Source organism: Vulpes lagopus, chromosome 3 (assembly GCF_018345385.1).
Source record: "Vulpes lagopus strain Blue_001 chromosome 3, ASM1834538v1, whole genome shotgun sequence".
Taxonomy (NCBI): Eukaryota; Metazoa; Chordata; class Mammalia; order Carnivora; family Canidae; genus Vulpes; species Vulpes lagopus.
In genome coordinates this window covers 32,243,760-32,261,645 of record NC_054826.1, presented here as the reverse complement: position 1 = coordinate 32,261,645, position 17,886 = coordinate 32,243,760, and the positions used below count along the sequence as shown (strand labels likewise).

At 45.4% G+C, this 17,886-nt stretch overlaps 1 protein-coding gene across 5 annotated transcripts in view; it reads right to left on the bottom strand.

Moving 5' to 3' along the window:
* The window catches only part of GRIA1 (glutamate ionotropic receptor AMPA type subunit 1), a 300,553-nt gene extending 298,809 nt beyond the window's left edge, over nt 1-1,744 (bottom strand). For all 5 annotated transcript variants that reach the window (XR_005986977.1, XM_041750345.1, XM_041750344.1 and 2 more), the window contains exon 1: nt 1,373-1,744. Coding sequence is in view for 4 of the 5 variants with exons in the window: in XM_041750345.1 (XP_041606279.1) it covers nt 1,373-1,454 (82 nt within the window). In the remaining variant the exon portion in view is untranslated. The remainder of the gene's footprint in view (nt 1-1,372) is intronic.
* Nucleotides 1,745-17,886: the final 16,142 nt, after the last annotated feature.

Below are 17,886 nucleotides of genomic sequence, written 5' to 3'. Positions count from 1 at the left end.
AGTTTAACAGGTGTCAGGAAACAAAGCAAGTTACTCCATGGCTGTTGCAACCACCCTTGGAGCCGGCATGCTGGAGAGGCCCAAAGAGCCTGGTACTGCAGCACATGTGTGCCCAGCAAAATAGGACCTGCACCATATCCCTCCCCCCCGTCCAAAACACACATTCACACAAATAACACAAACTAGCAGTAATGGGAACTTGCCCTAGTGGAGCTATGTCCCTACGGGGGAGAGAAAACAAGAACCCAAACCAACAGAGATGCCTCCAAGCAGAGCAGCTTGCTCCATTCCGGGACACACACAGCCCTGAAACGCTGGTCACACGGAACCCCGAGCCCTTGTGGATGAGCATTGTTACTGGTGTTTGTTTTGCTTTCACCCATTATTATTAGGAGGAGCAACATCTATCAGCCGCCCCCGCCAATCCAGGGCGGGTGAGGGGTCCTTTTAGAAGCCCCACAACCAGGAACGGGAAATGGGGAGCAAAAAGGCAGGCAGCATGTTGAAACCTGCCTCTAAGTTGAGAGGACAGAGCCTGGGGATGGGGACAGCCAAGAGGAGGAAGGGAAACGTGTGTATGTGTGTGTGTGTGTGCGTGTGTGTGTAAAAGGTAGACGAGGTCTGTGCATGCAACCTCTCAGGGGAGGGGGCAACGGAAGGAATAAAGGCAGGATAGGAAGTTCCAGCTTGGAGGAGTGAGGACCACCAGCCCAGCATGGCAGACAGCAGGAGAAGGAGCCGGGGAGTCCAGCACTGGAGTGAGAGCCCCCTTCTCTGGACTTAGCCTGGGGGCCCCCTGGCAGGATTTCAGCGGCTGCAAGAAACCCAGCACCCTGCACTCCTTCTTTTAGAGGGTCTCCTTCCCCTCCCCCAGCCAAGAAACCATCGCCTCAGCCAAGTAAATGCATATGTGCCTATTTAATACCTGATCACACACAGAAATACACCACACCTATTTGTCTAAATACATGAAAGCGGGCACCATCTATCAAGCAATGGAGTGAACTCCTTTAAACACCCACCAGCCCTTTCCTCCTCGCTACAGCCTGAATTTTCTTTCTTTCAAAGCAGTGGTTCCTCCATTTCACAGGCTCATGCCTAGAGTGTGAGTGCTGTGTGTGGGGCTGTGTGTGTGCATGTGTATGTGTGTGCACACTGCCCTCTGTCCCTCATCTGAGCAAGAGAAGCCCCCTCCCCGGCTGGAGGTCCAAGTGGGCTTCCCATCATCACCCAGCTTTCTATCCAAGCACAGTCCGGAGCGGGGGTGGGGGGGTTGGGGGGACACAGGCAATACTCCCCCCCCCCAAAAAAAATAAAAGAAACCCTTGCCAGACCCAGAAAGTCCCTCCCCAGGCTGCCCCCTCTCACTCACCGATCTGGATATTGTTGGGGAAATTGGCACCTACTACCGCGCCTAGGAACCCGGTGCAGAAGAAGGCAAAAATGTGCTGCATATTCCTTTTTGCATTGGCGAAAAAGAAGCCCAGGTCCAGTCATAGATTTGGTATTTCCCCCCCTTCCCTAGATTGCTCTCTCCGCTCGCCTGTTCTTTTCCTCCTGCAGTTCCTGCCCTCCTTGCGTGCTTCCTTCTTCCCTTCGGGGAGGTTTGTCTGTTTCCCCTGGAATCCGAGCACTTCCACGGCCGCGTTAACGCCAACTGACAGCCAGATGAACTGAGCGCGGAGCGGAGCAGCCCGTCCTCATGCTGGCGGAGCGCTCGCCCCCCTCCCCTCCCTCCCCTCCCTCCCCTCCTCCCCTCCCCTCCTCCCCGCGCAGCCTGCCTCTCGCTCCCTCCCCTCGCTCTCCCCCTCACTCTCACACAGGCTGCGAGCTCGGGCGGCGCTAGTGCCCACCGAGCCCGCTCCAGCTCCGCGGCTGACCTCCTCTCCCTGCCACCCCCTGGCTCCCAGTCCTCACCTTCTCCTCCTCCCTGTGTGTTCAGATGGGGGGGGGGGGTGATGATACAGGCAGCCTGGTCCGGAAAGGGACAACCCGGTCCCCTTCACCCTCCCCCGCCTCCCCCAATTCTCCCTGCCCCCTCCCCCGGCTGCCAGCCCCGCAGATGCTACTGGAAATGTGGGTTCAGCTGTAAGTCAGTAGGTGGCAGGGGGTCCCCACAATAGTCCTCCATCCACCCGCTGCTTGATCTAGGTCACTTTTTCTAGGAGCGCTCGGGCTGTGCTGGATATATCTCCTGCACTCCACTGGCCCAATTATTCCTACAACTAATTCCTGAGGGGGAGACCCTAGAAATCCCTCCTAGGAGCTTTAAAGGAAAATAAAGCCTTTTCCTCCCTAATGGGAGGAATGACAAAAAGGCAAACCAGAGGGTCCAGAACGATTGGCAGGTGCCTTGGTTTGGGTATTTGGCACTCCCCAGCTGCTCTTACAAGTGGAATTGGTGGTCCCTTCTGAAATCCTAGGCATCTAAAATGGGCCCCCTTCCCACTTTCCCTGCATGCCACAGGAGTCTATAGCATCAGAATTGTGTGGGTGTACAATAAAGGCTAAGGATTCTTAGAGCAATTACATGAGTCATTTTGCAGGGATTCTAGTGAGAAGATTCGGGCTTCTTTCAAGTCTCTCTGGATGCCGGTCATGTCCAATGTAAACTGGAACTCCACAGACCCTCTTGGATTGGAGCTTCCATTGAAATAACCTGTAGAGAGAACAATTGTGTTCAGGGGAATAGTGTGGGTTGCAAAGTGACAGTCACTAACCCTCACAGAGCACTTTGCAGTTTCTGAAGCAACTTCACACTGTGACCTCGCTCCCTCCTCACACCGGCCCTGTGAAATAGTCACCACCATTATTTTGCAGATGAAAAACACCCGAGGCTCCACGGACTAAATCATAAAACTACAGATCTTACTAAGATGGAGTCTGGGCCCTCGGGACCAACATATGGTCCATCCTATGCACTTGAATGTTCTGGGCATTACCAACTGATCCACAGCCCTGGTCAGAACTCCCACTCAACAGATGATGACATAGGAAAAGGAAAGTTCTACCTTTCCACAGTTAGAAAGAAGAACAGACCTGATTTTGCTTTGGCATTTGACTAGGCCATTTCTTCCCAAGGCTCCTGGCTTCCTTCGCCAAGATTGCTCAATTACACACACACTCACATGATGCTACAAGGGCTGGGATTTGCAAGAAAGATCTCAGAATGTTTGATGAAGCTCTGAAACTAGGAACAACTTGGAGGTCAGATGCTTTATCATTTCTTATGCACTTTTGCATATATTAATTAGCTCAAGTGATTTTTTAATGCTAGTGTTAATTTATTTACCATACGCCAGATACCATGCCAGGCAATGCACACACATCACTTACTTGTACAATGACGCCTGTAGTAGATAATCTCATCCCCATTTTACAGATAAAGAAACTAGGACCTAATAATTTCCCCAAGTTGCCACGACTAACAAGGAAGAGATTGGGGATTTGAACACAGGAAACTCTACCCTGAGGCCCAGGCTCTGAACCCTCAGGCTCTAATGGCAGAAAGTATTGAGCATTCTAGAGGGAGTGTAAGCATCAGCTTGAGAAGGTGAGAGAATAGATCAGGAAAGACCACCTCTAAGGTCCCTTCCGACATTAGGAGTCTGTGATGCCAGGATTCCTTATTATAATATAATTTCTTCATTTGCATTTTTTGTCTCTTGCTATTTTGAATGGTACCTGGGGATCTTTTAAGTTCCCTGAGCTTTGTGCCTGGTAATAATAATAATTAGGCTGTCACTGAAAGCTTCACACTTCTCTGTCACCTTTCAGAGGAAGATCTCAAAGTCCTTTACAAGGATTAATTAGCAAAACTTCAACGCCTACCTGTAATAGTTGATTTGTTTTGCTTACTTTGGGGGATGGGAACTTAAGGAATCAAAACCATGCATTTTCTATGATCATTAGAAATCCTATAGTCAGGTTTTTCCTAAAATATAGCTCTAACTATGTCATTGCTCTGCTCAAATATGGTCAGCGGCTCCCCTTGGCCTATTAAATACATAGTTGTTCAATGATTAAATAAATGTGGAACTTATGTATTTCAAGCTTGGGCATCTAGGTCAAATTAAGTTTAGGTTAAACTGTTTATCTTTGAAATTCTCTTCAAATATGGGTTGGAGAACCTACTCTGTATCTAATAGGGTGTCATGAGCTGAGGGATATGGAAAGGAGTAGGACACAGTTTCCACCTCTAGGCAGGTGCATGTAGTAGAAGAAGAAGATAGATGAATCCTGCCATCTGTCATCCAAAGCAGACCATGACATGTGCTCTAATAGAGATGTAAACAGAACTCTAGGGGAGCAAAGTAGGAAGCAACCAATACAGCTGTCCCTGGGGAGCCAGAAAGGCTTCAAAAGGCAGACAGTGAGGGCAGGGGGGAGATAGGCAATCCAAGGGAGGAGTACTTGCAAGGGCTGGAGGCAGGAGAGGATACTGTATACTCCAGGAGCCTGGAACCTGTGCTGCTGACTGGGAAGAGAGAATGAGGAACATGACACTTAGCAGTCACAGTCAGAATCTGGAGGCCACTGAATTTCTGGAAAGCAATGGGGAGCAATGAGACATTTTCAGGATGATAATTACATGACTAGGAACATACATGAGAGAAAAGACTGGCTATAAGTGGAAGGGGATTTCCTTATTTCCTTAGTTTCAAGGGCTGCGGCTACATACCATACCTTGCCTAAATAACCTATTCTGATGTCATCCTACATTAATACATCATGCTGTCCCCTCTCCCCCATTAGTTCCCAAGCCTATCTGCCATCCCCAATATCAGGCTTGGATGGCTTACCTGTTCATAGTCTGTTGTGATTGATGGCAACCAAACCCTGTACAAATATGTCACACCCTGGGATTTAAATACACGTGTACATCCATCATCCCAATTCATTCCCCACCAAACCCACAAGAACAGGAATTAGAATCCACTTTTACAGGTTAAGTAAGACACAGAATGCCTAGGTGGTTAGCTTGAGACAGTGGTTCTCAACTGGCAGGGATTTTCTCCCACAGAGGATATTGGGCAATGTCTGGAGACATATTTGGTTCTCAGAACTGGGAAGATGCTGCTGACATTTTGTGAGTAGAGGCTAGGGATGCTGCTAAACATACTACAATGCTTAGGACAGCCCCTGCATAACAAAGAATTATCTGGCCCAAAATATCAATAGTGCTGAGATCAAAACACTTTTTTTAAGGAGACATAACAACTGACACACCTGGGATTAGACACCAGGACCCTGATCCTAGCCTCTCTCTTCATCACATTACATTGGAAAAAGATGAGATTCATTGTCTTCCAAGACTTTTCACATTTTAAAATAGGACACCTGAAAATGAATGTTCCTCCAAGTCCAAATGGATGTGTGTCTCATGGAGGGACTCCAGACTGTTGACAGGCCAGTGGCAAAGCCTTGTAATGCTGCTCAAACTGTGCCCCAGAGATGGGATGGCATCTACCCCTAAGATTAGTTTGACCTATTGTGGTTCATATCTTTGGCATTCTTTGAGTTCCATTACCATATAGCCAAAACAGCCTGAGATTTGAGATTTTTTTTTTTTTTTTTTTGGCTTTGGTTTTACACCACAAATCAAGGAATATGATGTTGGTCAGGGATTTCAAATACAAATGCCTCTTTTGGGCCAAGCAAGAAAATGAATGAAATCAGCTGCGCAGAGGAGAGGACAGTGAGGACAAAGAGACCTAGAAGGTGTACAACCTTTCAAAAGGTAGTTGCAAGGCCTCGATGCCAGCCAATTATTGTAAGGAACCACAGGCCCAAAGTGGCTGAATAGTCTTTTTTTCTTTTTTTAAAGAGAAAACAGAAATAAGGATTTTTAAAATATAGAGTGTATCTTCCCTGCAAGGGGCACAAAAGGGGTAAGGGCAGAGGAAAGTATCTCTGAGCTTGAGCTGGCTCATGGGCCACAGAAAACCAGTTCTGAGTCTGTGGAAGGTGAGACTCCAGGGCCACCCACCCACCCAATATCGACTTCGGGAGACAAGTCCATTTGATACCTGGGCCTCTGTTCCACATCTGTAAAATGATGACACTAGATTAGGTGATGGCTATAAACTGTTCTGGCTCTGACACGGTGAGCCATTTGAGGGCAGGAACCCAGTGAGAAAGAAAAAGGACAAGGAATGGGTCTGGGAGGGCCTGTGTTCACCACCTGCAACCGTGGCCATCAGCAGGTTCCTTTCCTTGCCCCTGGGCTGGCATCTCAATCCGTATAATGTGGGGGCTGTACCGAGGTCTCTTCTGGCTTGAACATTTTAGGCTTCTAGTGTGAAACAATTCAAGGGTGTGTGTGTGTGTGGGGGGGGAAGCCATCAAATTTATGATCTGAGAACAGATCGCTGACAGCTAACAAATTGGCAAAAACGCAATCAGAGAGAGGCTGCCTCTGTGGCTTTAGAAAGGCCTCATTTTAAAAGATGTAGAAGAAAATAATAATGATAATATTTTTCATGTTTTTAGCACAATTCCTACAGAAAGCTCCCAAAATACTCCACAGACTGTGTGTGGTGAGAACACCACCCCGAAGAATGTAATTACCCAGCCTGGAGTTTTGCCAGGTTTAAGAGCATTTTCTTCCTTTTTTTTTTTTCTTCTTTCAGTCTTCCCTCCCCTTCTCAAACAAATGACAGCATTTTCATAAGCCCTCAGCATTACTAGGTAATTAGGGAGCAGTGCAAGTTCTGGAAAACACCCTGGGGCAGGATCAATGCCTGAAAGAAAAAAAAAGGTCTATTCCAGGGGGAAGCTCCTACGCAGCACCACCTTACTGGTAGAAATCGGAGGCACTGACGATTCCTTCAGACCAGCAGTGCCTTCAGAGAGGCGGCCTGGGCATTGCGCCCCCGGATGGCTGTCCACAGCGCTGCGGTTCCCATGGCTCTCCCCAGAGCCCTGGTCCACAGACGAGACAGCCAGCCTCTCAGCGCATCCTCCCTGGATGCATGGTTTTGCACGAGCTATTCCACCCCTTTGTCTCGGTGTCTTGTCTATGAAACGGGGGTAGTAAGAGGGCCTACTTCATGAGACTAGCGTGAGGATTGAGGACACGCACATGCGAAGGGCCTGGCGAAGCTCCAAACCTACAGTAAGGACTTTGCCAGCTGTTATTTCAGGAAATGGGAAATGTCATTGTTCTTGCCTAGTGGTTGGAGTTCAGATGCATCCTAGCACCAGAGGCCTTCCACGAGATTCCAAGGTACTTCTGGAATCTTCTCCCAGGGTTCAGTTAGCCAGTCTTCTGTTACCTCTGTCGCTTGTCCACATCTGAAAACATCTGTCTATCAGGGGCATAAACTGCTGATTCCCCTGCGCCCCAACCTACTCCTCCCTCATTCCTCCCCTCTCCCGAAATGACACCTGCATTCACCTGGTTATTAAGCTGAGGAATCCACATCCAACTCATCAGCAAACTAATATTATAGGCTAGGCTTTCCAAATACAGGCAGAACCTACCACTTCCCACTACCTCTCCATTCGTTCCCCCTCGCCTCTCATCTGATCATGGCAATCTTTACCAACACTTCATTTCCACTCCTTCTCTACCTCCCCCACCCTGCTAACCACCATGGCAACATAATTTGTTCTCTGTACAGCAGCCAGAGAGAAACTTTTAAAAACAGAAGTCAGATTTTGTCACTCCCCAGCTCTGATATATCCAGAAGCTTCACATCATTCTTAGGATAAAATCCAAAATCTGGCTGCTGGCTGCCTCTTCAACCCCATTTGCTATACTCTTCTTCCTTTGCTCACTCTACTCCAGTCACATTAGCCTTCTCATCGTTCTTTGGATGCACTAAATATCATTTGTCTCAGGACCTTTGTACTTGCTCTTCTTTCTGCCCAGAAAGCTCCTCCCACAGAACTGTACACTGCTTCCTCTCTTGTCTCATACAGGCTTCTGTTCAAAAGTTTCTTATTCACTTTATCTGAAATACAACCCCCACCTCCGGCCATGATTTTTATTTCCCTTACTCTGCTTCATTTTTCTTTGCAGTGTTTACTACTATCAAAATACACCATATATTTATTTGTTTATCATTTGACCCATTACTAGAATGTATCTTTTTCACTCTAGTGCTTAGAATAGTCTCTAACAAAAGTAAGTTCTTCATAAGTTGGTGAAGGAATGAAAGCACAGTCCTTATCATTCTGATATTTTCAGACCCCGTTCATTTCCCATCTTCCCACAATGCCCTCCCACACTCATTTGGGCCTCCCTGAATATCTGTGCTACTTATCACTTACTGCTTTTAACTGATATTTAACTTAGCTCCTCTCATTTGATTTTCAGCCCCTTAGGGGACAGGAATCATTCCTATAATATAATGAGAGTTAATTAGTTTGGACTATTTACTATGTGCCAGGCTACACATCTGTCACATGTCGTGTGATGTTCACAGCAACCCTGTAAAGTAGGAACCCTTATCATTCCATTTACAGGTTCATTACAGGTAGAGAAAGGAGGGTTCGGGAGATTAAGTTACTTGTTAAACTTATGCAGCTATTTAGAGGTAGGGCTGGGATTTCAACCTATATCTGCCTGGTTTCCAAGGCTGGTTCTCCTAACCATCATCCTGTACTGTCTCAAGGGCCATGCTCATCAATTTGATTAATTTGCACTGTGCAGGCCCTTGACAATGTGTGCTATACTTCCAGAAAAGTAAGGGGCTTTGCCCACATGGCCAAGAGATGACCTGGCCCAAAAAGTCTTCATACTCAAAACACCATTCTGTAGTAGCTCAGCCACAGTATTATCAGGAAGGGGCCTTAAGAAGCCATTCAGAAAGCATGAACAAGACTTGGGTTTGCTTCAAAAAACAAATGTCTTGAGAAAGAAAATGAATAATTTCTATCTCCATATCTGGTGGCATTCTTTGAGGCCCAATGGTAATTATGGTGCTTACTGTAGTGCCCATCCACCCCCACAGCCAAAGGGGGATTTTAATCAGTTTTCAGGAGACTCAAAACATAAATGATTCTAATTGACTGTCATACTCCTAGTATTAAATTTTGTTGCTTGCCTAACCTCTAGCCTCTTCTTTATTATTCTAAGAGAGACAAAATCATGCAGAAGGAGAAAAAAAAAAAAAAAGCTAAGAGTGAGACATCTCTAATGTGGAAGAAAAGCAAGTAGAATTTTAAAATTGGAGGGAAATTTTGACAATGGAGTCCAACACCTTCATTTTACAAAGAGCATAGGATCTCAGAAAGGTTATGTCATTAGTTTTGAGTCATCCAGCAGATAGGGGCAGATCAGGAACTTGAAACCCAGGCTCTACTGCATGAAAGTATTGTTTGCGTCCTGTCACAGTGAGATCCGACACGAAGCTCATCTAAAGGGGTTTAAGGATGGCTATCAAAACTACATCCCATAGCAACACAAAAAAAGGGACCTAAGTTAGATTCATTTTTTAAAAGAGGCAGATGGGGTCCTAGAGAACATGATCTGCCCACTAGCCTATTCCTCATGTGGTAATTTTTCCACTAGACATTTCTGAGATGGTATTTCAGTGTAACAGACAAAGAGGGTCAAACATTTGGCCTGCATGTTGCTTGACAGTTGGACAGTGGCAAGAATCAAAGAGAATGAACACAGGCAAGAACTTGTGTGAACTTTCCCGAAGTCCTTAACAAATATCTCCTAAATAAGACTTAACTTCCCCTCCTCTACTCCTCACTATGCATTTACTTCCTTCCCTTTTCTGTTTATCCCTTTTATGGGCCCCTCAGATAAAGCAGTCCCAGAACTCCCCATTCCCTGTTCCCATCTCCCTTTCATCCTTTGGTATTACTGGAATAGATTCACATGTTCAGTGACCCAATTCAATACCTGCCAACTTGAGCTGGTCGCACAACTCCACATTATTTCCATTCCCTAAGCCAAACAGAAATGCCATCTTGGCTCTTGAAGACTAGAAGAGAGGGCAGCATGCATGACAGAAGGGATGTCCTCATTTTTCCCTCCTTAGAGAAAGCAAGAACAGTAGCATAATGTCATTAATGGCAGCTACCACTTGCTATCATATGACGGTGACAGGCAGTCCTGTGGCCCATCCATTCTGGGAGTACACTGGCTGTGGAAACCCACCTTGGCTGGGCAGATTAAGTGGTGCTGCTTGTAGTGGTTATGTGATCCTGGTGTGTCTTGGTCTGGCCCTAGAGAGTTGAGTTTGCTCATACTTAGCTTCCAGGTCAAAGTCAGGCACACTGTGCTAAGTACTTTATACACATTGTACTACTCAATCCTTTTAACATCCCATAACATTGTGGTAAGAAGCCCCATTCTACAGGGGACACCTTGGTCTATTAGTCTTCAAAGCCTTTGCCATTCGCTATTCAGCTCCATATGTTCTCTCAACGAACCCTTTGGAAACAATATTAGCAGTTCTTTATTTAATAAGTAATGAGACTAACTCAGGAAACTAAAGCACTAATCTACAGACATACAACTAGTAAATGGTAGAACCAGAACTCACGTCAGATCATTTCCTCCTATTTAACACTGCTAGTTTCTGCTTCCCATAATGCTCCCCACTCCATCTTCCCTCTACCCTTGACATCAGGCAAAAGGCAGTGATTCCTGCCTTTAACTCTTCAAATGAGGCTCTCAGGCAGGGTCAGTGATACCATGAAGTTTGTGGACTATATGATATCGCTTAAAAAAAAAAAAAACCTGATTCTATAAAATTGCCTTCTATTATTTGAATAGCAAAAGTATAGCATTTCAGCTATAGTAATGTCAACTTGGCTTTGGCTTACCTGGGAAAATAATCACTACTAATTTACAACATTTCTGTAGAAAAATTATTTGTAACACTTTCTATCTGAAAAAAAGATACGCTCTCTGAATTCAAACCTATTCAAATTTGAATAAGACTTCAAATCATTTGGCACACTATTTAGGGCTTAAGACTACTTTCAGTGGGTGGGGTCTCTAGAGTCCCCTTCCTAACGCCAGCAGGTACCATAGTTTGTGGGAGTAATGTGGTAATCTGACTCCAAAGGGATGGAATAGGCAGGAAAATGCTTCATTAGAGCAAATGATACCTGGACACACCCTACAATGACTGCCCTCACTCAATGCTAACCACTGCTGCCTTGCTTTGCCTTGGAAGTTAAGTATGAGCAAACTCAACTCTCTAGGGCCAGACCAAGACACACCAGGATGACATAACCTCTACCAGCAGTACCACTTAGTCTACTCAGCCAAGATGGGTTTCCATGGCCAGTGTACTCCCAGAATGGATGGGCCACAGGACTGCCTGTCACCACCATGTGGTAGCTCTGTTCTGGGTTATCAGGATGTCCTAATGAAGGGCAGAAGTGACAAGTCAGAACAGAGGCAGAACTGGGGAGGCAGAGTCTAAAGGGCAGCCCTGGAGATTTCTGTGTTTGCTCTGATACAGATATGCACAGCTACTCTGGGTTCCTGCAGTAGCTTTTGGCAGGGCCGGCATCTTGAGAAGCAGAGACAGTTAAGATCTATGGCCTAGGGTGTAGGTTCTCCTAGACATTAGACACCCAGCCCTTTGCTTCAAAGTTCTCCACAGCGTGGCTCAGGGAGCCCCCTATTTCACCACAGCTGTGCTCCTCTCCCACACACTTGGAGAGCTGTGGCAATTTGTGTGTCTGTGATGGTCAAGCAATCCAAGGCTGGAAAACTCTGGGGGAAAGGGGGGGGCATAGAATGTTAACAGACTTTCTCTATGAAAGTCTTTCACTTTATAGTATCAGAAGTTCCTACTGCTAGGAGCACTTCCTTTTCTCTGTGGACCCCCAAATCCTGACCCCCTAGTAGGAATAGCTAACCTCCTTTTGCACCCTCTAAAACTGACTAGCCCCTCCTGCATTGTCATCTCTGCATGGGTCTCCCAAAGGCAACTCTCAGACTTACCTTCAGCCTTTCAAAGTTCTGAAGCCATCCCTCCTTGGAGAAAGTCCAAGTGGCAGCTGGCCTATTGCTAGGTGCCGTGACCTCACCACAGGAAGCAGAATGACTTGGCCCAGGCTTAGAGCCCTGTAAGTGAGGGCTTCAAGGGGCTGACTGGGAAGTGAAGCTGCTTGCTCTCCAATGTGGTGGGATCACATGCGCTGAGTGGTCAGGGCACAAGAGCAGCGCTGCATCCATTCTGACTTCAGAGACCATGATAACAGGGAGAATAAGACAAGCAGGTTGTTCAGGGGGCTTGCTACATCTGGGCTCATGGGGCAGAGCCAAGGTATCAGAGGCCTGAACTATTTTCTCTTCAAAAAGCCACTTTAGAGGCACCTGTGTGGCTCAGTCAGTTAAGTGTTGAACTCTTGCTCTCAGCTCAGGTCTTGATCTCAGGGTCATGACTCCACACCAAGCCAGGCAGCCCAGGTGGCTCAGCAGTTTAGCACCTGCCTTTGGCCCAGGGCATGATTCTAGAGTCCCAGGATTGAGTCCCACATCGGGCTCCCTGGATGGATCCTGCTTCTCCCTCTGCCTGTGTTGTGTCTCTGCCTCTCTCTCTCTGTGTCTCTCATGAATAAATAAATAAAATCTTAAAAAAAAAAAAAAAGCCAGTAGGAGAGCTTGGCCTCAGGGGAAGGGCCCACCTATTCCAATTCCCACAGGGATGAGCATAAAGGAGCTACGGAGGAAGGAGCAGTAGGCAAACCGAATCTGCAGCCTGGACCTAGCCTCCCAGGTGTCTGCCAGCATCCTGCCTCTGGTCAGGCACCTCACTGACCTCTGGGGATGGGCATGAGCAGCATAGGTCAGGTGGGCCACTCTTCTTCACCCTGGGACCTGGACAATTCTAATACTTCATTGCCTTTTCCCCCAGATCAAGCTCCTGTGTGTTCTTTTCAGGGAGGGCCTGAGGCAAGTCCTGGACACAGCACCAGAACCGGCTACATCAGGGGTGGGAGTTTTGAAACAAGAAAGGGACAGCTTGCCGGGAAGAATGAGGAGGGGCCTTGTGGCTTCCACCTCTGGAGTGAGCAGTAGCAACAAGTGACTGGCATTATTTCTCAAGGACACTTTGACCATTATGGAGATGGCCCAGAAGTTAGCCTACAACAGTAGGTGTCAGGCCAAGGTTGCCAAATGTAACCCACATGATTACTAACTTTTCACCCTGCTAATATTTAGAACATGAACTCTGGAGTCATAATGCCTGGATTTGAAGACTAGCTGGAGGCTTATTAGCATGTGACCCTGGGCAAGGTACTTTAGCTCTCTGACACTCCTTTTGTCTATCCATAAAATGGGGATAAAAATACCTCAGAGGGGTGTTATGAAGACTATAGGAGAAGCTGCATGTAGTATTGCGCACAATGCCTCATAAACAGTTGACATGCACTACATGGTTATGTTAGCTAAAATTTATTGGTATTTTATTTGGGCCAGCACTTAACAGTCTACTTGGGATGAGAAAGGCAGCTTCTAGCCTGTTTTCTTTACTGAGGAAAATAAAACAAATCTGAGGAGGACATGGAGATGTCTGTGCAGCTTGGGAGATAAACACCAGTGAGCGAACAGGAAGGTGCAAGGCAGTGCAGGAAGACAATGTTCAAAGAGGAATCTTTAGAGCCTTATAAAGAGGACCCTTTCACCCAAAGCAGGAGGGTGGTAGAGAGACTAGACATTCAAGGCTGCCTGAGGACATCCTTGACAGAGCTGCTAACCCAAACCTTCTAGAGCTTAGCATCAAAATGAATCTGTATCACTCTTAACCCCACAGGCTTTGGAAGATGTGGGATAACTGGTTCTAAATGCTCTCATCCCTTGCAGGGAGGCCCATCCAGGCCAGGTTTCCTTTAACTTTAGGCAGAGAAAGCTGAGCTCTGGAAAGCACTTCTTCCTTAGACAGAGTATGAGGTCGTGGGTGAGACCTCAGGCTGGAGAGCCAAAGTCCCTGTGTTTGAATCCCAGCTCTGATCATCACTAACTATGGGGCCTTGGGAAAATCATGTGATCATTTCAGTCCTTTTTTTCACCTGTAGTGTGGCAGTGATAATGAGAACATCAGAAATCTGTTTTGAGACTAGTGACTGTAACAGAGTGTCTGACACAGAGTAAATACTCAGATGTTGCCTGTTATCACCATGCGTCCAACCCTTATAGCTCTTCTCTTCTCCCAGCCTTACATTCCCTATGCTTGCTTCTTACTGCGTTGCACCACCCACTTCCAGGGGAGTTTCTGAGAAGAAAATATTTAAGCTGTTCTCTCTGTACCCTCTTCTCTTGCAGTAAATAGCTTTGTTTTTCTGAACTTTAAGTCTAGCTTCTGCTCAAACGTAGCCTTTTTTTTTTTTTTTTAAGATTTTATTTACTTACTCATGAGAGATGCAGAGAGAGGCAAAGACATAGGCAGAGGGAAAAGCAGGCTCCCTGTAGGGAGTGCAATGCAGGACTTGATCCCAGGACCTTGGGACTACAACCTGAGCCAAGGCAGATGCTCACCTCCTGAGCCACCTAGGTGCCCCTCAAACATAGCTTTCAGTCAGGGCAAATGTCGGCCTCCCCAGATTCAGTCCCAGACCTGGTCAGGATCACCAGGTGGAGAGTCAAGGAAAAACAAGCAGTTCCTTATGGCTTGAGTCTAAGATATGTGTGTAGGGGGGCAGGGTGTGTGTGTGTGTGTGTGTGTGTGAATTAAACATGTGGGTGAAGGTTAGGGTTTAAAGCAGTATAGTTTACTGGGACCAGAAATAGTTGAGGTGGGTGGTTTTGTACCCTGGGGGATATTTGGCAATGTTGGAGACATTTTTTATTCTCATAACCTGGTGGGAAGGTTTGCTACTGGCACCTAAGGACAGGAGCAAGGATAACGTTTAACACCCTTTAATGCACAGAAAAGCTTCCAACAACAAAGAATTACCCAACCCAAAATGTCAATAGGGCCCAGGTTGAGCACCTCTGGTTTAGAGGGAGATACCTGGAAAGATAGATGGAGGATAGATTATTGAGGACAAGCCTAAAGGGAGTCATTGAAGGATTTTGAGCAGGAGAAGTGATATAATTCCATGCTGTGCTTTTGAGAGAGATTCCAGGAGACCTAGGCAGGAGCCAGTTAGAAAGTCATTGCAATTAGAATGAACTAGGTGAGTTCCAGAATCAGGGCACTGGAAGAGGGAGTAAAAAGGAATTGTTAAATTAGAATTTGGTTTTTATACAACTTTTCTACCACTCATCACCTCCTATCCCCCCACATGCACTATCTGTATTATGGTTATAGAAATATCATGATTTCTGAAATAAGTGGCGCATTATGAATACAGTTTCTTTCATGTGCAGCTTTTTATTTTTCAAGCTCAATAAGTTGCTTGCTTTTAGATTTATTTAATTACTCTGTACAGAAAAAAATACAAACCAACTTCAGGTGGACAGGTACATTAGGAAAGGGTAAGGGAATTGGACAGCATAAGGGTTGTTTTGGCAGCAATTACATTTCATTTTTTGGAGAAAAAAATGACTCTGACTCTTGTATAGCAGAAATGTTTGTTGCAATATTTTCTGAATTTTATGTGGTTGAAATGTTCATATTAATTTTTTTTTTCATTCAAGGAAAGGAGTTGTGATATTAGACTTTGACAGGGTAGAATTGGCAAACATTTTCAATTTACTGAAGTTAGAAAAAGAAGAGTGAAAAAATTGCATGCTAGTGTTTTAGGCCTAATACAGTAGAAATACAGGAATGATAAAATGAAAAAAGTGTATGTATGTGTGTGCACATGCTGGGAATGGGGGAGGGATTGCCAAGAAAGAGGAGTATATCTTTTAGATATGCTAAGCTCAGTATCCTACAGTACTTCTTTGTGGAAATTTGACCTGAGAAAGCTGGGTCAGGGACTCAGGATAAAAAGGCAAGGTAAGCCTCTGAGTCTTGGGTACCATCGACTTGACCAGATTTTCTGAGGGAGGATGTAAAGAGAGACAAAGTCTAAAGACTAGACCTTGGAAACTATCAATATTTTAGGGTCTAAGAAAGAAAAAGATATATTAAAGGAGAGACCCCAGAAGCTGGAAGAATACAAGAATATATTGCCATGGAAACCAAGGAGGAGAAGATTTCTGAGAAGGAAAAGGTGGACATCAGTGATAAAGGCTATGGAAGAAGAGGAGGGATGGGCTGAGAAGGAGCCACTGGATTTGATGATATATGGTGCAGTGGGAGTCCTCAAGAAAGCAATTGTCACTAAGCAAGAGACCTCTCATTCATGCATTCAAATCTATTTATGGAGTACATATATGTCATGGTGCAGTGTGAGGATCTGAGGAAATGAGCTAGAACAGCGTTCCTTGCCCTCCTGCAGCTCACAGTCTGGTGCTTAAATATACAAACCAATACCATGTAATGTGGCAATTCATGATACCTGTGATAGAAGCATGCATGGGATATGATGGGATCACCTCAGGGCAGGCTTCCTACAGGAGGTGACCACATCCAAGATGAATTTTAAAGGATGAAGGATGAATTGGAATTAGCCATGTGAGTTGGGGACGTGAGTTGGTAAAAAAGGAAACACTTCTCGACAGAAAGATCTGTGTGAGCAAAGTCTTAGAGCCAAGAGAAATAATGGCGAGTCTTCAAAGAACTAGAGTAGTTTAGGGCACTTGGGTAGTTCAGTCATTTGAGCATCGGGCTCCTAATTTTGGCTCAGGTCATTAACTCAGGGTCGTGAGATCAATCTTTGCATGGGCTCCATGCTCAGCATGGAGTCTGCTTGAGATTCTCCCTCTCCCTGTGCCCCCCAAATAAATAAATAAATAAATCTTTCAAAAAAAGAAAAAAGAGCTAGAGTAGTTCAGAACAGTTGGAGCAGAAAAGAATGAGCTGTAGCTGTGGTGAGGTGTGCAGGAGTCAGACCAGGATCACCTTTGTATGTTATAATGTAGCATTTGGACTTTATTTTCAAATTAATTAGGGGTGACTGGAGCCACCAGGACTGAAGGACTGCCTCAACTTTTTCAAGTTTACTTTTTAACACAGTTGTTTAGGGCAGCCCGGGGTTTTAAATCTTTGTATCTGGATTTAGCAAATATTCAAAAACATTTGTTGAATTAATGAAAAAATGTAAAATCAATGAATCTCAATCATTTATTCAAGAAAGTGAATTTATGAGAGAGCAATAGAACGCAATGAACTAGAACTTGTGAAATAGATTAGGAACAGAGAGGAAGTAGAATAGTTAGGATTTTTTTAATCTATTTCCTCATTTCAAGAAATAGCCACATGTTAAGATGATGACTACTCATTACAGCAAATGTCAACATATAAAAGTGTAAAAAGTTCAAGTCCCCTAACAACCTTACCCACTGAGACAACCACTTTCAACACTTTTGTGACCACTAGTTTCCACGTCTCTTTATACATACTGTTTCCTCCTGTTGAGGAAAGAATCATCTGGTAAGGGCCCCAACAGGGAAAGGTGTACATTGCATCTCCTATAGGAAATCAACCATCCCTGCAAATTAGCCAGTGAGAAACTGTCACCAACCAGACTTTTTCGCTTCTTTCCAATGGACTTTTCAAAACAATTCCTCCCAACTTCTTCCTTCTTATCACAGGAAATAAAGTTCTATTTAAAGTTGTAAAATAGGGATCCCTGGGTGGCGCAGCAGTTTGGCGCCTGCCTTTGGCCCAGGGCGCGATCCTGGAGACCCAGGATCGAATCCCACGTCGGGCTCCCGGTGCATGGAGCCTGCTTCTCCCTCTGCCTATGTCTCTGCCTCTCTCTCTCTCACTGTGTGCCTATCATAAAAAAAAAAAAAATCCTTTAAAAAAAAAATAAAGTTGTAAAATAAAGTTCCTCTCTTTTGCTTGTTGGGCTTGCCTATGGTTTTGCTGTAACTTATTTGTCCCAGATTGCAGTTCTCTCATC